The sequence below is a fragment of the Macaca nemestrina genome, chromosome 6, assembly GCF_043159975.1.
Source record: "Macaca nemestrina isolate mMacNem1 chromosome 6, mMacNem.hap1, whole genome shotgun sequence".
Classification (NCBI taxonomy): Eukaryota; Metazoa; Chordata; class Mammalia; order Primates; family Cercopithecidae; genus Macaca; species Macaca nemestrina.
In genome coordinates, this window is record NC_092130.1 from 105,250,790 (window position 1) to 105,274,610 (window position 23,821).

General features: G+C 40.3%; 1 protein-coding gene across 1 annotated transcript; it reads right to left on the bottom strand.

The window, feature by feature from the left end:
* Positions 1-21,615: 21,615 nt before the first annotated feature.
* Positions 21,616-23,504, bottom strand: LOC105475180 (CART prepropeptide). The gene is made up of 3 exons (XM_011730214.2): positions 23,217-23,504; positions 22,706-22,789; positions 21,616-22,160 (listed from the first exon to the last, which is right to left on the bottom strand). Exons 1-3 carry the CDS (start codon positions 23,373-23,375, stop codon positions 22,053-22,055), a joined length of 351 nt encoding a protein of 116 aa, XP_011728516.1. The 5' UTR covers positions 23,376-23,504; the 3' UTR covers positions 21,616-22,052.
* Positions 23,505-23,821: the final 317 nt, after the last annotated feature.

A 23,821-nucleotide genomic window follows, 5' to 3' on the forward strand; every position in this document is an offset into this window, starting at 1 on the left:
GAAAGATAAGCAAATACAATTATAAATATATTCTTTCATTGCTTTACAAATATATAAGTATATTTGTAAATATATTTACAATCTACATTTAAAACAAAACAAAATAAAACTGTGTCATGTAGCAAAAGCAACATTTAGATGGAAACATATAGCTGTGAATTCTCCATGAATAGCTCATGTTTCTGCACAGCCTGAGTCCTCTGAGTGAAGGCATTTATGGCCAATGCATAAGGAAACACTTCAGGGTAATAAAGCTTAGAGACATCTCACTCCCTAGAAATAACCCACGGTAACAAAGATAAAGACCTCTTTCTCCTTTCCTGGTAGAGATTTACTTACATTTCAGGATGAGTAATTGCTCTCTCTGAAGTGGAGGACAGACAGATCCCAGAAGTTTTATACAAGTTGAGAGTCTTTTAATTTCAAAGTTCTTCTTTTGAGTGCTCCCCATTCATTACAGGTACCATGATACCCTCATTGTTTCACCCCGTAGGATTAGGGCTTAGGAAAACAGCACTATGAAGTTATTCTAGCTGGTATTTAACATAAGATATTTGAAAACAATCATGAAATGAACCCAGGTAGAAAGAAGAAGATGTATTTCATTTAATTGAAGACACTATTGATTTTATGCATTGTTTTTTATATATCATGAGCAGAAGAGGGAAATTTTAGATATTTTTAAAGCTTATTTTAGGCTTGTTTGGGTACAGTTTTATCAGCATAGTATCATTCAATTGTTTTTCAACTTCAAGTTGTCAGTGTCTGTGGCTTTTTTACATAATATTATTTTCTGTGCTGTTGAGAAAATGAATGATGCAACATTTCTTAAAAGAGTGTGCCATGATTGTCTCGGGAATTTTGTTCCATTCTACAGGTTTTGATGCTGCAAAGGATCAGAATATGCTATTCCAAAATATGCCACTTTGATGTATTTTGAGCTGAAGTCACTTGAGAAACAGCAGATTCAAGAAGGGCTCTCTGACCACCTCCTTTCTACCTAAAAGCAGGTCATAAAATTTCCCATGAGAAAGGTACCCTTCCTGTGCCAACAAGTTGTATTCTCATCACCAGAGATGGAGCATTGATACCAAGTTTAATCTGTACAAAGAAACCTACTGAAATAACCCTTATCTTGCATTAGTTTCACCCACATATTTCCTAGTCACTTTCCCAAAATTTATCATCCCTAGCCCAAACCCCTTTTTCCTATATAAGAGAAGAATATAAAGTTTATCAGTGTACAGGAACTCTCATGCAATGATGGTGAAAGTGTAAATTGATGCAACCATTTGAAAAGCTTGTTAGCATTATAAGTCAGTATTTACATTTTTGAGTAACCACATTAAACAAGTAAAAAGAAACAAATGAAAGTAATTGTAATAATATATTACACTTTACTATATCTAAAATAATATTATTTTAGTAATATATTAAAATATTACTATTATTAACATGGAATCAATATTAAAAGAATTATTAATGAGATTTTTTTCATAAGTCTTCATAATATCCCAGATGCATTTTACACATTCAGAGGCTGAATTATCACTGGAAGTCTTTGATCTCTATTTAGATTTGATTAAATTGACAGTTGAAAAAGTCATGTACATACTAAAATTGTTCCAAGCATACTTAAAAATTTTACAGTAACTACATTTCAGTATTTAAATTAAAATTAATTAGAATTAAATTAAATATTCAGTTCATCATTAATGATAGGTGCATTTCAAGTGCTCAGTAGCTATAGCTACCTGTGGCTACAGTATTGAACAGCCATAGTCTTATAAGTTGGACATTTATATACCCTTTGCTATGGTTTGAATATGCCCCTCAAATTTTATGTGTGGGGAACGTAGTCCCCAAATTCATATGTCGATTGGAGGTGGGGTCTTTGAGAGATAATTAGGATTAGATAAGGTCATCAGGGTGGGACCCTCATGATGGACTGATGGCCTTATAAGAAGAGGAAAGACCTGAGCTAACAGGCATGTGCTTCCCTCTCACCACAGGATGCCCTCCGCCATGTTATGACACAGCAAAAGGGTTCTCACCAAATGCCAGTGCCATGCTCTCTAACTTCCCAGCCTCTAGAATCATGAACTGAATAAACTTTTCTTTATAAATTACCCAGCCAGTGATATTCTGTTATACCAACATAAAATGAACTAAGATACCCTTTTGACCCATTAATTCTACTCCCAAACAAAGTCCCAATATCAGTAGTTGTCTGGAAACATCAAAATATCTGGAGGGCTGGTTAAGACACAGATTTCTGTATCCCACCTCAGAGTTTCTGATTCAATGGGTCTGGTATGAGGTCTAAGAATTTGCATTTCTAACTGTTTCCCACGTGATAACGAAACTGCCCTAAATGATGTGTATGAGAAAGTCTATCACAGACTCTGTGATAGCGAAAGAATGGACTCTAATAGCAGAAGAATGGACTTTTGTAAAGGATGGTATAAACACACAATAGAATACTATACAAAACTGGAAATGATGTGTTGTCAAACAAAACAATAGGGATAAAACTTAGAAGTATAATACTGATGTTTTTAATAAAGTAATTTCAAGAAGACTGCAGACAGTATGTTATTCCTTTTATAAAACTCAGAAACAAATGATATATTATATGGACATATTTTTTAAAAACAAAAAAACTCTTTTATTTTAAAAAACAAAGTAATAAAAAACCCAAAATTGGGAATAGTGGTTGCCTCCAGGGATAGAGGGATGACATAAAGGTTAGACTAGATTCACAGATGTTCATTCTATTATTATGCTTTATAACTTACATACATGTCATGTTATTTTGAAGTATTATATATAACAACGAAAGAAAATAAAATAGAAAAATTAAAATCACACTATATATCACAGAATTTCAAATACGTTTTAAAAATTCATGCATTTATAGATGCAAAGAAAAAAATCTGGAAAACATAGAAGAATGTTAACAGTGGTTATTTCTGGGTTGTAGAGTTTGGATATGTTTTTTCTTTCTCTATAAAATATGTTTTCTACAATAAACATGCAGTGCTTTATAATTAGACAAGTTTGTTTCTTTTTATCTTCACCACATATGGAATTCAACTTGCTATTCTCAGTTATTCCCCAAACCCTCTGTGCTTTTCTGTACCACCTCAGTACCAAACCTCAAAAATAACCCACTTCTATTGTTTACAACATATGTCTTGGAGGCCTTTTTGTGTTTTTATTAATGATAATAGTAACAATGATAGCTGACTTTTATTGAGTGCCTACTATGTGTTCTTGTGTTCTAAGTTTTTAATGAATAAACTTGGTTAATTCTTACAAAAAATGCTAGGTAGAATTATTCTTCTCATTTTGCAAGTGTAGAAAAGGAGGTATGATGCTTACTTAAGCAGCTTGATTAAGTTGCTCCTCCCAGGCCATACCGCTAGAAAGGTGGCTTCCCATCAATGGTATCAGTGAAGAGGAAAGCAAGAGTTTTCATTTCATATCTAAGTCCTGTTTTGTGGCACATTTTCTCAGAAATAACTTGGAGATATTTTCTACATACCAACAAAACGTGGGGAAAGGACTCATGGAAAATTTATTAGATTTCCTGATCTGATAAATTAAAACAAGCAATTGTAATTACTGCCAATGACAGAACTTCCTGACCAAAATCAATATCTGTCTCAATGAGTAGTGTTTGGCTATTCTCAGCCTAATCAAGACAAGCAGAAACCTGGATGACGTCAGCAGTGGTCGGGGTCAAAAAAGCCCTCAGCTTCCTCAGGCCCCAGAGACTCCTACAGTTTGGTTCCCCTTTCAAAGAAAGCAGCCCAAAATCCATTAGCTGTGTTATTAACTGCTAGAGAAAGTTCTGTGACTGTTTCTCTCATTTTCCATGTGCGTAGATATTTCATCTTTGATGCTGAGATAATCAATCATCAAAGTTGCAAAATACAATGGGAAATGGAAGCTGATTTTTTTAAAGCAGCATCATGCTGGGATACTGAGGCCCCCTCAGTTCACAGGTTTTGCTTTTCAACCAAAATTAGCCTGAGTCATCACCAAGCAATTTATCTAGTTTTATTTTAATAAAATCCTCAAATATATCATCTCCTCTACCCAAGCCAGCACCAAGGCCCTTTGGGAGCTTCGTGTTTCTCTCTTCTTTTCTCTCTTTCTCCTTTAGTATGCCTTAGTGATAACTTCAAGACTTTAGAAGCCCCAACTCCTTTCAAAAAATAAATAAATAAATAAAGTCTACTTAATTTCATGTCAAGGAAGTAAGCACCTCCAAAAAACAAAATCGTAAATCCATAATGACAGAAAACTTGGGTATATTTGTGGGAGCCAGCCTGAGCAGTGGCGTTTGGGTCTGATCAGATTCAGAGTGACCACAGAGGCTGTTGAGAGTCATGTTAGACCAAGCTGGTGGCTTGGCTCAGCTATCTGGAAGGGCAGAGCCACACCCCAGTCCAGTAGGTAAGGACAGGGGATTCGTCTAGGCAGAGAAACCAACACACAAACAATCCTTCTCATTAGAAGAAAATCTATAACTTAGAATGATGAATCACTTACAGGCCTCACAGTTGGTTTGAGAGAGCAGTTTCCTCTCTAAGTAAAGCCTAGAGTCTGCCAAGATTTAAATAGAAAGGAACTCAGGGAAAAAAAAAAAAAATCTTCAGGTGGAAGGAGCAGTAGAGTGCAGTAGTTATAGTAACAAGTTTTGGTTCAAATCCCCGTCAGCCACTCACCAGGTATGTGAGACTTTAGGTTCATTCACTGAACTCTTTCAGCCCCAGTTCCTTCATCTGTAAATACAAAGAAAGGATCCATGCCATACATTTTTTGTGAGGATTAAATATGACCATGCATACGAAGTGCCTAGTTCATAAGAACTCTATAAATAGTATTTGCAAGGGTCAGCTGAACAAGGACTTCCTGTGTTGTACAACTTTAGAGCACACCATCCATACAGAATGCAATGAGAACAGTACTCTGTGGAGTTGTGCAATATGGCAACCTTGCGGCTAAAGCTGAGCTCTTAACCCTTTGCTGATACCCTCAGCCCTCATAGATACTCTATTCTCCACCAGCTTTCCTTTAAAATGCTGGCCCATTAAAGACTTTTTTTTCTTCCTTTTCCATGGCACAACTGAAAAACATTGAAATTTTCCAAAGAAATATTACTAAAGACCAATGAGCAATCCAAGTATGAAATTAACTGTGCCATTTGGCCAGGCACGGTGGCTCACACCTGTAATCCCAACACTCTGGGAGGCTGAGGCAGGTGGATCACCTGACATCAGGAGTTCGAGACCAGCCTGGCCAACATGGTGAAACCCTGTCTCTATTAAAAATACAAAAATTAGCTGGGTGTGGTGGTACACGCCTGTAATCCCAGTTACTCAGGAGATAGAGGTAGGAGAATCACTTGAACTCGGGAGGCAGAAGTTGCAGTGAGCCAAGAGCGCACCACTGCACTCCAGCCTGGGTGACAGAGCAAGACTCCATCTCAAAAAAAAAAAAAAAGAAAGAAAGAAAAGAAAAGAAAAGAAAACTGTGTCATTTGCAGTACTTTAAAAAATAATAAAGTACTTAGAAATAAATTTAAAGAGATGCAAACCGTGTACTCTTAAGAATTACACAATATTATTGAAATAAATTAAGGAAACCCTCAAAAAGTGGAAAAACAATCTACATTTATGGGTCACAAGACACTGTTAAGACGGTAATGCTCCTGAAATTTATCTACAAATTCAGTGCAGTTGCTATCAAAATTCTAGCTGCTCTTTTTGCAGAAATTAACAAGATGATCTAAAATTCATATGGACATGCAAAGGGTTCATAATAGCTAAAACAATCTTGAAAAGAAGAACATAGTTGGAGGGCTCACACTTCCTGATTTCAAAATGTCCTACAAAGCTACAGTAGTGAAGACAGTGTGACACTGGCATAAGTATATACATATAGATCAATTGAATAGAATTGAGAATTCAGAAATAAAAATTCACTGGCCAGGCGCAGTGGCTCATGCCTGTAATCCCAATATATTGGAAGGCCAAGGCAGGCCTTACTTGAGCCCAGGAGTTCGACACTAGCCTGGGCAACATGGCAAGACCTCATTTCTACAAAAAATACAAAACTAGCTAGGCATGGTGGTGTGTGCCTGCAATCCCAGCTACTCTGGAGGCTGAGGTAGGAGGATCACTTGAGCCTGGGAAGTGTAGGTTGCAGTGAGTCAAGATCATACCACTGCACTCCGGCCTGGGTGACAGAGCAAGAAGCTACCTCAAAAATTTAAAGAGAGGAAGGAAGGAAGGAAGGAAGGAAGGAAGGAAGGAAGGAAGGAAGGAAGGAAGGAAGGAAGGAAGGAAGGAAGGAAAAAGGAAGGAAAGGGAAAGGAAGGAAAGGGAAGGGAAGGAGGGAGAAAGAAAGAAAAAGAAAGAAAGAACGAGAGAGAGAGAGGGAGGGAGGGAGGGAAGGGAAGGAAGGAAAGAAGGAAAGAAGGAAGGAGAAAGAGAAAGGAAGGAAGGAAGCAAGAGAGAGAGAGAAAGAAAAGATTTACGTTTTCAGTCAATTGATTTTCAACAAGGATACCAAGACAATTCTGTGTGTAAAGAATAGTCATGGCGCTGGGACAACTTAGATATCCATCTGCAAAAGAATAAAGTTGGACCCCTACCCCACACCTTACATAAAATTTAACTCAAGATAGATCGTAGACTATATCATAGACTATAGTAGGCAGAACAATACCTCCCCCAAAACATGTCCTAATCCCCAGAACTTATAAAATACTGAGTAACATATCTGGAAACAAAAGTGACTTCATCTTGGATGCTAATCTGCCATGCTGACTTCTGATTAACCCTAGCTTCATGAATACCTCCTGATTCCTAGTTTATTTATTGCCTTTAGTGTAAGAAAACGTATTTACCATCGATTCTACTCCAGATCAAAACAACCTTAATGTTATCACACAAATTATAGGCTACAGCACACATAGCTTTCTTGCCTGCTCTGGAGGGCCGCCTTCAATTGTCTAATTGCATGTAGAGCATGCACACTCCTTTCTGTGGTGTACTTCCCTGGATCTGAGGAGTAACAAGTGTGAAGATCTACCTGTCTTGCAGCCACCCAAGACCACACTTCCATCTGTAAGTTCCCCCCATAAAACATTGTTTACTGACACACTGAATTTGTCTGCCATGTTCTTTGGTTTTTTGGCCCTTTCTGTATTTAGGGACTGCTTTGCATGTATGGCCCTTTCATGGAACACATGGCAAAAGTAAATTAAGGTTACAGATGGAATTAAGGTTGGTAATCAGCTGACCTTAAGATAGGGAAAGTATCCTTGATTTCCAAGCGGGCTCGATGTAATTACAAGGGTTGTTAAACGTGGAAGAGGAAGTTGGAAGAGGGAGCTAGAAAAATGGCAGCATGAGACAGATTTAGCCTGATGTTTTTGACTTTAAAGATGGAGGAAGGAACCATGAGCCAGAGTGGCATCCAGAAGCTAGAAAAGGTAAGGAAACACATTCTCTACCAAAGCCTCTAGAAGAAAAACAGACCTGCCAACACCTTGCTTTTAACCCAGTGAGACCCATTTCAGACTTCTAACATTCAGAACTGTAAGATGATACATTTGTATTAAGTCAGTAAGTTTGTGGTAATTTGTTACAGCAGCAATAGATAACATAGAGACCTGAATGTAAGCTTTAAAAATAGAAACACCTAGAAGAAAACATAGGAGTAGTTATTTGTGACCATAGATTAAGCAATGGTTTCATAAATATGACACCAAAAGCACAAGCAATTAAGAAAAAAATGGATATATTGGATTAAATCAAAATGTATAGCTTTGATGCTGCAAAGCACACAGTCAAGAAAGTGAAAATACAACCCAGATAACAGGAGAAAAATATTTGCAAATTACATGTGTAAGAGACTAGTATCCAGAATGCATAAAGAACTCTTACAACTCAACAATAAAAAGACAAATAATCTAATTTTTAAGGGGGCAAAGGATCTTAAGAGGCATTTCTCAAAAAATATGTGTATATATACAAATGGCCAATAAGTATATAAAAAGATGCTCAACATCATTAGTAATTAAGGAAATAAAAATCAAGACCACAATGAGATACCACTTCACAACCACTAGGATAGCTACAATTAAAAAAAAAAAAAAAATAGACAATAGTAAGTTTTGGCAAGAATGTGGAGAAATTAGAAACCCACATATTTCTGGTGGGATTATATAGTGATGCAGCCATGTTAGAAAACAGTTTGACAGTTCCTCGAAAAGGTTAAACATACATATGATCCAGCAATTCCACTCTAGGCATATATTCAAGAGAAATACAAAGATATGTCTACAGAAAAACTTGCATGTGAATGTTCATAGTAGCACTTTCCACAGTAGCGAAAATAGAAAGAATCTAAAGTGTTTATCAACTGATGAACAGATGAATTAAATGTGTCCTATCCATATGATGGATTATTCAGCAATTAAAAGGAATAAAGTACTGATACATGCTACAACATGGATGGACCTTGAAAACATTAAGTGAAAGAAACCAAACACAAAGGGCTACATGTTGAATGATTCCATTTATATGTGAAATATTCAGAATAGGCAAATCTACAGAGGCAGAGAGGAGATTAGTGGGTTGCCTAAGGCTAGGGGAGTGGGGAATGGGAAGTAACTGCTAATGACCACAGGGTTTCTTTTAGGGATTTAAAAATATTTATTTGGGGGTAACAAAGTTTGATTGTAGTGATAGTTGCACAACTCTGTGAAAATACTAAAAACCATTTCTCACTTTAAATGTGTGAATTGCATGATGCTATGGTCTGAGTGTGTCCCCCAAAATTCATATGTTGAAACTTAATCACCAGTGTGATAGTACTGAGGTGGGAACTTTAGGAGATGATTGTCACGAGAGCTCAGCCCTCATGAATGGGATTAGCAATCTTGTTGAAAGGGCTGGAGGGTACTAGCTAGGCCCTTTTTTGTTTCCACCCTTTCACCATGTGAGGACATAGCAATCATTCCCTCCAAAAGACACGGCAACCAGGCACCATCTTGGAAGCAAAGACCAGGTCCTCACCAGACACCAAACTTGCTGGTACCTTGATCTTGGACTTCCCAGCATCCACAACCGTGAGAAATAACTTTCTAATGTTTATAAATTACCCAGTCTCAACACAAATGAACTAAGGCACCAATTAAACTGCTAAGAAAAGTTTCTCTCCCCACCCACTTTCTTCTAATTTAGCCCAGTCACTGCCAAATGGCCGTCAGGAGCTTGGTTCTTTCTGTAGCAGCCACGGCCTGGGATGTCTTTCAAAATGTAGCTCACTTGGCTCTGCCGAAGCTAGGTTGCTTCAAACCTAAGCCTCTCTTACATCTAATTTTTCCTAAGTTTCCAAGAACAACCAGATTGAGCCTGACATGTAGGATTTGGCAAAGGAGGTAATTCATGAACCAACTCAATCACTACTCAGCTTAAAACCTAAGGATCCATTTTCCGGTATAATGTTTCCAGCAACCATTTAATGCTGCTGTCTAAAGGATAGACTCACATTGCTGTTATTATGGGCCAGAATAGAGATTTAGTGTTATCTAGGGGGAGATTGTAGAAAAATAAAGTGAGGACTGGGGTGAGTAGGAAATCAGAAGTAATTATTTTTTATCGTTACTAGGATATCACTTAATTCATGTCTGTTGTAGAGAGTCCAGTGGGTACAATCCAAAAGCTCCCTTGGAAGACATAGCTGACAAAAGTTTGTGACACTAAGATTCCTATGTCCTGGGGGTAGAGAGATCTGCTCCTCTGTAGAGGCATCCCAACCAGCCCAATGGAAATGTACAGCAGGGCACAGTGGCTCACACTTGTAATCCCAGCATCTGGGGAGGCCAAGGTGGGAGGATCCCTTGAGTCCAGGAGTTCGAGACCAGCCTGGACAATATAGTGAGACCGCGTCTCTACAAACACAATTTAAAAATATTAGCTGGGTGTGGTGGCGCACACTGGTGGTCCCAGCTGCTTGAAGGCTGAGATAGGAGGATTGCTTGAGCCTTGAAGGTCGAGGCTGCAGTGAACTGTGATCATGCTACTGTACTCCAGCCTGGGCAACTGAGTGAGACCCTGTCAAAAAAAAAAAAGTATACTAGTGATGCCTCCATTCTGAAGGCCACTTCTTTCCTTTATGCCCATCCCATTTATTTAAAATCTCCAGTATCATTTTCATTTCCCTTTAACCTTGATTTTTCTGAATTGATTGGAAACATAATTCGCGTTCTCCTGTGAGCCATGCACACAGCCCCTCATAACAATCGTCCCTCACAATTCCATTTCCTGTGCTTTTTCTGTGTCTCTATTTCTCCAAAAAGAGCAGAACACAAGGTCTTGCTGCAGCTGTAGGCACGTGACAAGCCTGTCTCTCAGGAAGTCAGAAACACAACATAGCCTTGGCCATGTGCTTAACTCCAAAACCCTGCACTTCCTCAACTGTTTTATTCTCCTGACTTTGAAGAACCTTGAACCATTAAAAAGTATCCTCTCATACAACAATATTTATTGTACTTATATTTTGTTCCAGACATTGTGCTTATCTCTAGGGACCCAGGGGTAAGCAAAATAGACATTGTCCTTATCCCTGGGAAGTTATTGAGGGAAAGAGTGGTAAACCATCGCTAAAAAATAAAACCAAATACTTAAATAGGCACTGTTTTAAGTACTTAACATGCATTAATATTTTACTTTCCCAACAATCCTAAATGTTATTATTTATATACCCATTTTATATATGAGGAAAGAGAAGCTCGGAGGGGTTAAATAACTTGCCCAAGATTGTCTATCTAAATAGTAATGGAACTAGTACTCAAACCCAGACTGTCAGGGTCCAAATTTTGTGCTATCTGTCTTTTTTGATTTCAATAATTTTGTTTGTTTGTTTTTCTGTTTGTTTGTTGAGACAAGGTCTTGCTCTGTTGCCCAGGCTGAAGTGTGTGGCATGATTATAGCTCACTGTAACCTCAAATTCCTGGACTCAAGTGATTCTCCCACCTCAGCCTCTTGAGCAGCTGGGACTGCAGGTGTGCACCATGATGCCTGGCTAATTTTTTCTTTTTTCTACAGATGGGGTCTTGCTATGTTGCCCAGGCTGGTCTCAAACCCCTGGCTTCCAGTGATCCTCCCACCTTGGTCTTCCAAAATGCTGGGATTACAGGTGTGAGCCACTGCATCTGGCCTTATCAGTCTTTTCAATGTATTATCTCTTTGTGACACTATGAACATACGTGTTCCCTTTGTGATGCATCTCTTTTTTGCAGAAACATCTATTTTATCTAGCGTGACAGACCAGGAAGAAGATTGCTGAAAACAGATTGAGAAACAGGGCAAAGAAAAAAATAATCCGTCAAACATCTAATACCAAGCCAAGGAGCCCAGTCTAGTTTGAGGGGAGCCTGTTGCAGTTCTAGAAATGAGCAGCAGCACTGGATCCCACTAACTAGAGGCAGCCATCAGAACCCTCTACCATTTGCAATGGCCTTGCCAAAGAAAGCAAGACTGCCCTGCCAGTTACAGTTCGATATAAGCCTACTGTGGCCCCAGAATGGATCTCTGGCTTCATAAAAACCAGATTCCAGATTCAACCTAGGGCAAGAGAGCTCTGATCTCTACCTAAGCCTTCACCTACAAGGAAACACAACTTCACTGACAGTCTGAGATCAGTAAGAAACCTGCCCTCACCCAGAAACTGCTTCCTCTCCTCTCAAAACTCAAATATGACCAGCTCGGTAGTGCACACTGCCCAACAACTTCCAGCTGCAGGCATGGTTTGAAGTGTCCCTGAAAGGTCTCTTCCAATGCAGGAGCCCCGCCCTTTGTGTAGAGCTTTCCCTGAGGATATACCCAGGTCACTCTGCTGAATACACCAGATGTAAGTCAAGTGATTAAGAAAGAAAGAAATAGAAAAAAGTGAATGAGATCCCTAAACTCTCTAGCACCCACCTGCTAAGGTTTAAGCAGGCCTTAGAGCCCCAACCAGGATCCTATAAGAGAAATGGACAGAGATGATAAAGTCAGAGCAGTATCACCAAGTATCGCCTTGCCTTCAACCTTCTCTGCAGAAACCTGGATTGGTAAACTGAATTGTATTTCAGAAGGTCATGCTTTGCCTGGTCTAGTTTGACTTGAGTAACCTAATCAAAAACGGTTGGAGTGACCTCCTAGTTCCACTGCCTCTAGGCTCATACTCTCTCTTAGTTCTTTGCGATTTCACCAGTGGTGAGAAGAGAAAAGGAAAGATAAGCCTGTGGGGAAATGTAATAAAGAAAAGGGGAATCTTTCTCCCTAAAGTCTTCAGTATCAGCCTAAAGTTACCTCCCCTAAAGACTTCCAAGGTCCATGAGGAAGAGGAAGGCTCCCAGGGGACAAAAGGCTCCCAACCCATCTCATCGCATTGAGGAAGGGAAGCATTCTAACGGGGTCAGCTCTAGCAAGAACACACGCAGAGGGATTCCAACAGATATTTGTATTACAATATTCTTCGCAGCATATTCACAACAGCCAAGAGGTGGAAACAATCCAGTGCCTATAAACAGATGAATGGGTAACCAAAACGTGGTGTATACATACAAGGGAATATTATTCTTCCATAAAAACAAATGACAGTTTAATACATACTACAAAATGGATGGACCTTTAAAACACGTTTAGGTAACTAAGCCGAACACAGGAGAACAAATATTGTTTGATTCCACTTACATGAGTTACCTAGAATAGGCATATTTATAGAAACAGAAAGTAAAGTAGAGGTTACCAGGAGCTAGGGAGAAGGTTATTGTTTAATGGGTACAGAGTTTTGTTGGGGGTGATGAAAAAGTTTTGAGTATAGATAATAGTGTTGATTACATAACATTGTGAATGTGTTTAATACCAATGAATTGTACAACTATGAGTGATTAAAATGACAAACATTATGTTTTGTATATTTTGCTATAATTTTTTTGAGACAGAGTCTCACTCTGTCACACAGGCTGGAGTACAGTGGCACAATCTCAGCTCACTGCAGCCTCCACCTCCCAATTTCAGGTGATCCTCCCACCTCAGCCTCCCAAGTAGCTGGAACTACAGGTGCATGCCGCCACAGTCAGCTAATTTTGTGTATTTTTTGTAGAGACAGGGTTTTGCCATGTTGCCCAGGCTGATCTCAAATTCCTGGGCTCAGTCTCCCAAACTGCTGGGATTACAGGTGTGAGCCACCACACCTGGCCTATAATTTTTTAAAAGGGCAAAAAAAAAAAAAAAAAAAAAAACCACTCACAGAGAACAGCAAGATGCAGCCTCGTAAGGAAGATTCAGGAAGGAAAAGAGCCCCCAAAGTCTTGAAAAATGAACAGGAGTGATGATTTTCTTCTTATTTTCTCTTTTAGTCAATTTTGTGAAAACAGCAATAAAGTTAGGAGTAAAAAACTAAAAAAGAAAAATTTTCACCATGAATTGAGTAACATGCTTGTTATTCAAAGAGTTATTGGATGAATGCATGGTCTTCTCTCACTACTCTATAAAATTTTCAGAGTTTCAGAACAAGTTAAGGATTCTACAATAACTAACTACCCACTACAGCCAGAGGGCTACTAAAACTTTTAGAGCATTTAGCTTCAAGCTCCCTAAGTCTGTCTTGATCTAGACATCCCACTTGAAAGTCTACTCTGTTTCTATCTGCTCCTTCTTACTAACAGGACAGCAGTGACCAAACTGTTGCTCAGATTCAATAGGGAAACCCCATCATTATGTCCCACCATGTCTACAAGAGACGTCATGGAACAAACCCTATAGACATCACTCACAAACTCAGAGAGCCCAGAAAATGCTGCAGAACTTAGCTTTATTCTTTGGAATAGCTAACCCTTATTGAGTTCTTATAGCGTTCAGGTACTGTTCATATATGTTAACTCATTTAGTCCTCCTTGACTGTACAAGGTGAGATTAATTTGGGGGAAATGCCTTCTTAAATTGCAAATGTAGTGATTTAAACAGGGTATCAGTGGTTTTACCCATCCATGACTTTACGATTTTGTTTTAGAGGACCATATCCAGTTCCTTTTGCTACATTTTAAGAAAGTATTTGCCTTTACTGAGAAAGGCATATCAGTAAAAGTGACCCCTAGCTGAAAGAACAGACAGGCTAAACACCTGCTTTATTTGATCCTATTATGCCCACTTCCACCTCCTCTGTCTCTGTGAGGGAAGAGTTCAAAGGAATTCAAGGCAAAACATCCACGCCTGATTTATTTATGAAAGATGGTCTGTCTCTACACAGCCTACATTGGAGGTAGGATTATTATTTTTTCCTTTTCCTGAGGGACATCATTAGCATAGTGATAATTAATGAAAGGCAGCAGCCAGAGTTGGGTAAATTACTAATGGTTTCAATTATCCAGAGAGCAGACAGCCCTTGGTGCAGTTGTCCTTGGTGACAGTGTAGAAGTGCTCTGGGAAAACAGGGACGGTGGGCAGAGAAGCAAGGCCATGTGTATGTAGCTCTGCCTTCTGGAGTCTGCACACATAGGTTTGGCTCTTCTCATCCAAATAGACTGGGTTTTCATGCAGAAGTGTTCGTGAATTAAAACTGGGGGCGGGTCCCTCTTGTAGATGGTGGATACTATCAGATTCTCCCTACAGAATGGCTATGTGGAAATTAGGACTGGTTCCAGGGACCTGTTGGAAAGTTAAGGGTAGGGAGTGGTCTCTTACAGCAACCACAGAAATTGGAAACCAGGGGGCAAAATTAAGAACTGCACTAGATCAGTGCTGAAGAGTACCTGGAGGGTGTATCCAGAATGGGTTATCAGAACCAACGGAATGGAAACCAATATCAGGAGCTGAGATACACAAACCGAAGGGATCCAGACAACCTAGGAAAAGGAAAGTGAGGAGTGTTGTGTGGGAACAAGCAAGAGAAGAGAGGACCAGGACAAATTCACAGCGAAGAGGAATTCAGTGCCACAGTACGAATCTTTCTCCCTCCATAGGTTCACCTTTATGGGTCCCCCCTAAACAGAGCCTTCTCATTATATAACATCATAAGCTCCTTGAAGGTGGCAGTCTTTACTGTTTTCTTCTCTGTTACATCCCTGGAGCCTACCACAGTGCCTGACGCAGAAAAGATGCTTTAAAATGTCTGTTGAATAACAAATAAGGGGATGAATGAATGAATGAATGAATGAATATATCTATCTTGCTATACTGGATATTGGTCAAAGGAAATAAATTTGATAAGCCATTTTTTACTTTTTTTTTTTTTTTTTTTGGATGCAGAGTACAACTCTGTCACCCAGGCTAGAATGCAGTGGCACAACCACGACTCACTGCAGTCTCAAGCTCCTCAGGCTCAGGTGGTCCTCTCATTTAGCCTCTTGAGTAGCTGGACTACAGGCACATGACACCACCCATTTTGTATTTTTTGTAGAGATGAGGTTTCACCATGTTGCACGGGCTGGTCTCAAACTCCTGGGTTCAAGCGATCTGCCCATCTTGGCCTCCCAAAGTGCTGGGATTACAGGCGTAAGCCACTGCATCTGGCCTAGCATTTTTTTTCAATAAAACCACATTAATTGTTACTTGAAGTAACAAAGAATTTACTGAAAAACTGATTGGAGAACAGGAAAAGAGGTTTCCCATATACATTACACAGCAAATCACTTAATAAATGTTCATTCAATATTTATGTTTTTCCCCAAATTCTTTCTCCAGATGTCTTCTCTCCTTCAACCGTTCCCCAACTCAGAATACAGGATTTTATTACTGCTTATGTAAAAAAATCCACTGCTTTTATAATCATAATGTGATTTAAAGAACAAGAGGTACCATTCCTACGTCCCTTCTCAGAGCTCATCGTACCCTCTCTCCCTTTGAGGGCATATGCTAGCCTTTGAGATCTCCAGCCAGGGACAGGTATTAACAAAATGTGATAAATCTGGTCCCAATGTCTCCCTACAGAGCCCTGATAGCTCAACTTCTCTGCAGTCACCGAAAAAAGAGGCTGTGGAAAACCCACCCGCTGGGAAGTCTGAGGAAGTGAGTGGTCTGTGCCTTGCAGGAGTATTTGCTTTTTGCACCAGAACTATGAGAAAAGGGAGTCTGGGAAAATGATTGTAGAGACTTATCCAGTAGACGGTAGATTATTTATAGAATAAAGCCAAATCTATTCATTAGAGAACAGTCTCAAGATTTTTTCCCCCAGGACTCAGAGGACAAACACCAAGATGAAAAGGAGAAAAGAAGATGCAATTCACATAAACATGGATATGAGATAGCCTATACTTATGTAAAAGGAATCTCAGAAAGAAACTGAGCACACAACAGAGAAACAGTAAGCAAAAAAATGAGGGAAATACCTTTCACTCACCCAAAGCAAATCTCGAATGTTTCCATCGAAAGAGCTCAACAAGACTCAGACAAGATAGAGACAGACCTATATCAAGATACCCTGAGTGACATATATGAAGCTCAAATATAGGAAAAAAACACCTACTCAGAGACTGAAAGAGACAAGATACCCGGGGGAAAAGGCAACTACAGTGAAAGATTTCCCTTATCCCAATACCAGAAAACAATAGATTAATCACATGGGAAGAATTTTCGATACCTCTGTTATAAAAACAAAACAAAACAAAACAAAAAAAAAGTTCCTTGCAAGAGCAAAGTAAACCCAAACTCAAGAATGCAAAGATTCAGAGACATAGTACCCAAGTACCCATCCTCAAAAAGTTACTTAAAGAAAGACTCCAATTAACTGAACTAAAGAACTCAAGAATTGAGGTGATTTTATAAAAGAATCAATGATGAACAATAAAATTTAGAATTTGGTAAAGAAAGTTGTTGCTCTGTAGTTGCAAAGCTTAAGGCAAATGTTAACAAATCACTCCTAAAGTGAAGTATATAAAAATTTAAATATTAAAAATCTGGACATGAAATATCAGATTATTTTAAAAGAGGCTAGAAAGCAGAAGGAAGTCTCAACTCAAAGACTCCTACTACACATCCAAATAAAGATGCGCATGAGGCCAGGCATGGTGGCTCATACCTGTAATCCCAGCACTTTGGGAGGCCAAAGTGGGCGGATCAAGAGGTCAGGAGATTGAGACTATCCTGGCTAACATGATGAAACCCTGTATCTACTAAAATACAAAAAAATTAGCCGGGCGTGGTGGTGTGTGCCTGTAGTCTCAGCTACTCAGGAGGCTGAGGCCAGGGAATCCCTTGAACCCAGGAGGCGGAGGTTGCAGTGAGCCAAGGTTGCACCACTGCACTTCAGCCTAGGCAACAGAATGAGACTCTGTCTCAAAAAAAAAAAGAATAAAATGAAATACATTATATATATATGTGAGTGTGTATGTGTATATATATATACACACACACACACACACACACATATATATATATATATGCATCCCAAAATGAGAAATCTAGACTCCCTCAGTCGTTGTTGGAGGAGATTCACATGAGGAACCCCACAACCCAGTGTCAGAATCTGATTTGGGTTTGGTATTGGAGTAATTGGTTACAATGGCTAGTATCAGTTATCCTAATACACATCAGAAGTGATACTTCAGGGCCAGGTGCAGTGTCTCCCACCACTAATCCCAGCACTTTGGGAGGCCAAGACAGGAGGATTGCTTGAGGCCAGGAGTTCAAAACTAGCATGGGCAACATAGCGAGACCCAATCTCTACACAAAAAAATTAAAAATTAGCCAGGTATGGTGATGTGCACCTGTAGTTCTAGCCAATCTGGAGGCTAAGGCAGGAGAATCACTTGAATCCAGGAGTTCAAGGTTGCAGTAAGTCATAATAACACCACTACACTAAAGAATTGCTACTTCAAAGCAAATTTACAACTTTAAAAATGTGTAGTAAAACTCCAAACAATTGGGAATAAATTAATTTTCAAGGAACTAGAAAGTAAAGCCTAAGAAAGTAGAAGGAAACAAAGAAAATACGAGAAATCAGTAAGCTAGAAAACAAAGCAACTATAGAGGATTAATGACACAAAGACAAATAAATACACAAATCCCCCCCCAAAAAAGAGAAAGAGTATTTAAGCAATGTTAAAAATGAAAGTGGGACGAAATTATACTTACAGAATAGATTTGAATCCAATGCCAATGATTTTCATCACTTAAATGAAAAAGACAATTTTCCAGAAAAATACAGAACCTTTAAGATGGACTCAGGGAAACAGAATAAACCAATAGTTATCTATGTGAGTGGTTTGGTTGGTTGGTTTTATATCTCTGATAGTAGTTTTTATGCACAGCAAAGATTAATCAAGTGCTATCTTGGGTTTTAAAGTTATCCTTCAATTTATAAATGCAAAAACTTAGTTCTTTCTTATTCTATTCTTAGATCTTTTTTAACATCCTTCCTAACTAGATTTAAATTAAGTCCAATTGAAGTGTGCAAATCTCTCATGTCTCATCTATCCCCAGTCATAGTTCTAAGGTCATTTTAAAAATCATTAAAGAAATTGACTCAGTAATCAAAGTCTTCCGCCCACAAAAGAATTTAACCAAACAGTCGCAGACAATCTCTCTTTACAAACTATTTCAAAAGACAAGGAAAGAGAAGGGGAAAACAAACTTCCTAATTCATTTTATGAAGCTGTTACAGTCTAACACTGAAACTAAGCAATGACAGTATAATAAAAGAAAATTACAAATCAATTTTTCTTAGGAGCATAGATTTAAAAGTTCTAGAATATATACCAACAAATAGAAGCCAATAATGTGTTATAACATTTTTCATAAATGAGTGGAGTTTATCCCATGCATGGAAAAACGTCATTATAAAATCTATCAGTAAAATGTACCACTATCAAGCAGACAAGGTGAATGACCAGGCAGCACATATAGCCTGTCTACAACATCATTTAAGGGGGCGGGGGGACTCATGATGGGGACAAGAGCAGGAGCAGGTGTGTGGTTTTCCACTGCCTCTTGCATGCTGAGCAATGCCCAGGATGTAGAGGGATTAGATGTTAACCTCTGAGAAAGGAACCTGGCCCTTGGATTATGGGATGTATGAGCCACTCACCCCATGGGATCAGCAGTTATGGCTGTATGACAGGGCAGAACTTTGGACTCCAGCTCTGGTCTTCTACCCCAACACTCACCAAGATTGATCATTCCAATATTGATAACATGGAAAGGCAAAGTTACTTTTAACAAGCCATTGAAGATTAAGTGCTGCTATCATTAGTGCAGAACATGTTAGCACTATTAATGAAAAATCTGGGCCCCCAGACAAAATTTTTGGGGAAAAAAAAAAGCCTCTTCATACAGAGCCCACAGATTCCCCATTACCAATTTCCCATAGCCACTTGTCCATATCCCTTAGTCTTATCAAACAAGAAAGGAGGGATGACAGAGTAGAGGTAAGGGTGAGGGGAACAAGCTAAAAAGGTTTAGAGTCAAGTTCGTATTCCTTTCTTTGAACTCCAAATTCCTCCAGCATCTCTTGCTTTTGGGGAAACATACCAGGCTAAAAGGGAAAGCAGTTCTGGCCAGATGTGGTGGCTCACACCTGTAATCTCAGTGTTTTAGAAGGCAGAGGCAGGAGGATCGTCTGAGCCCAGGAGGTCAAGACCTAGCCTGGGCAATAAAGCAAGACCCCATCTCTACAAATTGTAATTTTTAAAAATCAGCCAGTTGTGGTGGTGTGCACCTATAGTCCTAGTTATTTGGGAGGCTGAGGTGGGAGGATTTCCTAAGCCCAGGAATTTGAGTCTGCAGTGAGCTAGGATGGCACCATTGCACTCCAGACTAGGCAACAGAGTGAGACCTTGTCTCTAAAAAAATACTAATAATAAGGAGAGAAGGCAGTTCTGTATGTTATCCCTGATGGTCCTGCCTGTTCACTAAAGCAATGTCCTGATCTGATTTATTTAGGAATGATACAGATGGGAATAGTTAAGGGGCTCAAGAATTTTCTAACTGAAATGATTTCTGGAAAAGTAGCAGACTGTGAAACTATTAAATAACTACTTGCACTTGTTAAAGGTTAAAACATACCACATTCTGCCTGGGCAGCGTGGGTCGCACCTGTAATCCCAGCACTTTGGGAGGCCAAGGCAGGCCGACCGCTTGAACCCAGGAGTTTGAGACCAGCCTGGACAACAAGGCAAAGCTCCGTCTCTACTAAAAATACAAACGTTAGCCACGCATGGTGGTGCATGCTTGTGGTCCCAGCTACTTAGAAGGCTGAGGTGGGAGGATCACTTGAGCCTGGGAGATCGAAGCTGCAGTGAGCCATAATCATGCCACTGCACTTCAGCCTGGGTGACAGAGTGAGACCCTGTCTCAAAAAAACCAAACCAAACAAACAAACAAACAAAAATACCACATTCTAATCACATATAGCCTTGTGTAAGGGAATTCAAGTGGAAGTGCAGTTCCAAAAAATACACCTTGGCCCCTAGTGAACAATTTTTTTAAAGAAAGATATGCTTTTGGGGGAATTCAAAGCCCAGTCTGTTGATTGCCTGAAGTGACATGGAGAATAAGGACAAATTTTTGGAGTCAAAGGGATTAAAACTACAATTATTATTTAGGATTGTATGATGTAAGCAAATTCCATAATTCTCTTGCCTTCTGTTTTCTACTCTGAAAAATAATAATAATATCTATCTTGCAAGATTAGGCATGCTAATAGTAATAATCACACTGCAAATGGTAACTGTGTATAAGAATATTCTCTATCAGAAAACTCCCTATGAATCAGTGGAGGGGCTTTATTTTTAAAATCTGCTATTATGCAAGTGCCTCTTGAGTTTGGATTAGGAAGCTGTTAACATTTGTTTCTCTCGTGATACTGCTACTTAGATGTTACTTAGTCTGGTTTAAACCGTTGGAAATGTGACCTCAAATAAGCACTCAGAAACATTTAAAGGCTACTTGACTTTACATTTAATATGTTTTAATTTTTTGAGTTGAATTCTCACCTCCCCCAATTTTCATTTGTTTCCCTTAAAACAATTTTCTGAAATGACTGTTTCTCCTGGAATAGAGAATTTTCCAAGAGTGTGAATTTACTTGTGGGAAGGAATCGGTCTCATAATCTTAGAGTCTTTAGGCAAATAACAACCCTATACAGCCCAGATCTTTAAATCAATGTATATTTTCTAATAAGGGAATTGTCAAAACAAAAGTTCTAATTTTTCAAATTGCTTTTAATGTAACTAAAACGTGAAACAGTTTTTATTTTATGGTCTCACTGTTTAAAGGGTCTGGCTAAAGGTTTTAATAAGCAAAATCATATCACCTCAGTTCCAACCATCTCCATCTCATTCATCTCTCTCTCTCTCTCCTTCTCTCTCTCTCTCTCTCTCTCTCACACACACACACACACACACACACACACATCACTGCAATCAAAGAAAAATAGAGTATACTAAAACTGGCTTGGCAAACTCCTAATTAACAGTCAAAACTCCTTGGAGCTAAGGTGCCACTCTCCCAATAGGCTGCTATTTTTAAAATATTTCTCTTTGAAAACAACAGCATGATTAATCTCACAATTTCCACTTAAATTACTTACATGGAAACAACAACGCACTATGGGCAATTATTAAAAACACTTTATTATGTATAATTTGTACATGCTTCAATTTGTGTCACTTAGGGTGATTCATTTTCCAGGTTGCAATGACATCTACCAAGATTAGCTAGCCTAATTTTCATTCTGCCATGCCACATACAAAAATACAATTTTCAAAGCAAAGCTTCCCTTCTTTACACAAAGGTACACAAGAGTTTGTCAGACAAATAAAATAAGAATACTTCACACACGTATCAACACCACACAAGGCATTATCCTTCACACAGTAACATCTAATGTGTTCTTTTATTTTTGAAACAGCAGGAAAAGAGCCCTTTCCCTTCAGAGGAAAATAAAAACTTTATCTGTTGCTAAAGCCAAACTCCAGGGATGAAGGTATGGTCTTCTGGGGAAAGCAGAGGGATGGGGATGTATGGAGGAGAATGGACGCCCCTTCATAAGCACTTCAGTAGGAAGGAATTGCAGGAAGTTCCTCGGGGACAGTCACACAGTTTCCCGATCCTTGCCCCTTTCCTCACTGCACACTGCTCACCAGCGTCACACTGCAAACAACAAAATATGTGGTCATCGAGTGTGAAAAAACCCAGGCTCCCGACAGGCAAGTCTCACAGTCAACGCAATCTCTGTTTCTTGAAAGGGGCAATTGGACCCCATCACCATCACAGGAAGTCTATGTACAGTCAGGTCTGAAACAGGGAGCCTTGTGCTTATAACTTCAGTGAGAGTATATTTTTTAAAGAAACTTACATTATTAGTTTTATCCTAGTTTCTTCCATTTTTAGGTGGCGAGGGTTGGGGGGCGGGGGAAGGGGAGCATCACATTTCCTGGCTCCTTTTCTTGCCCATTCAGAGGGGAAAAAAATCAGACCTTTTTCCTGAGCAACAAACAATAGACTTACACTTTCTTATAACCCCTGTTCCTGCTTTCCCATTTCCTCACCCGGGAAGGAAGAAGAAGCCCACAGAATCCTGCAAGTCCATTACCTAAGTTATTTAGCCACATACTAGGGAGAAGATTGTGTGTACGATTCGAGGTGGTGTAATTTCTCCTGGAAAAACACGGGAAGGGAGTGACCACAAACCTTACCATGGGGACTTGGCCATACTTCTTCTCATAGATGGGAATACGTTTACTCTTGAGCTTCTTCAAGACTTCCTGCAGCGCTTCGATCTGCAACACAACGCCCCGGAGCCTGAAGTTGCCGCCTTGGCTGCGAGCCCAGCCCAGGTGTGCACTTCCAGCCCTAGTTATAAGGAGCCCCGGACCCACACTCTCTCTGCGGTGGGACTCCGCAGACACAGGGAATGGTCCAGGGGTAGAAACTTAGCGGGCGCTGTCCCAGGTACTGACTGCGGGTCTCTGAGCCGCTGAGGCCCCTGTTGCTCGGAGGGGCCGGGATGAGGGATTCGCTCAACAGACTGCCAGAAGCCCGTGGGCTCGAGACGCTCTTCGGATGGCGGCAGGTGCCTGGGCGTTGCGTTCAGCTCCCCGCGCCCTGACTCTGGGAATAGGAGTGGGGGTGGGGGGAGGAGGGAGGCTTGCAAAGGAAGAGACAGCGCGACAGCTCAAGAGGGTTGGGAGCGAGGAAAATACCGACCAGCTCCTTTTCGTGGGAGGCATCCTCCACGGCAGAGTAGATGTCCAGGGCTCGGGGCTGGAGCTCGGCGTCCTCCTGGGCACGGGTACCCAACAGAGGTAGCATCAGCAGCAGGGCGGCGCCCAGGAGGGGCAGCAGCCGCACGCGGGAGCTCTCCATGGTGCTGAAACTCTTCGTTGCTGGGGCACCCCGCGCTCCCACCTTTTATAGTGAGCCCAAGCCCCCGTGCAGGAAAGAGGGAGGAGGCGAAGAAGGAAGGGGGTGTGGAGGAGGGCCCGGGTCAACCGTCTGTAGGCAGCGCTCTGCCGGCGCTTGACGTCAATGCCCGCCGGGCTCCAGGCGCCTGGGAACGAGGCTCTGCGCACAGATGGGCTACAGCGCAGAGAACAGGACCCTGTGCCCCCAAATGCTGTCAGCCCCTCGGCAAGGGATGCTCCCCGAGGGGCCTGAGCTGAAGCCGAGGGGCTAGAGGTGAGGAATGGGAAGCGGGTGGGCCCTAGGAAATGGAAAATGCCTTCGGGGCAACGCAAGGGCAGGAGAGTCGCTTCCCATCACCTAGCAGCGGTAGCAGCCGCACCATCCACCTCGCCAGCCCTGCCTTGCCT

What these genes read in the sequence shown, in the direction of transcription:
- LOC105475180 (XM_011730214.2), bottom strand. Translation starts at nt 23,375, where the DNA reads ATGGAGAGCTCCCGCGTGCGGCTGCTGCCCCTCCTGGGCGCCGCCCTG. An exon ending in CCTCCCACGAAAAGGAGCTG is followed by an intron (nt 22,790 to 23,216) that starts GTCGGTATTTTC and finishes GTTGTGTTGCAG; the next exon opens with ATCGAAGCGCTGCAGGAAGT. An exon ending in AGTATGGCCAAGTCCCCATG is followed by an intron (nt 22,161 to 22,705) that starts GTAAGGTTTGTG and finishes TGTTGTTTGCAG; the next exon opens with TGTGACGCTGGTGAGCAGTG.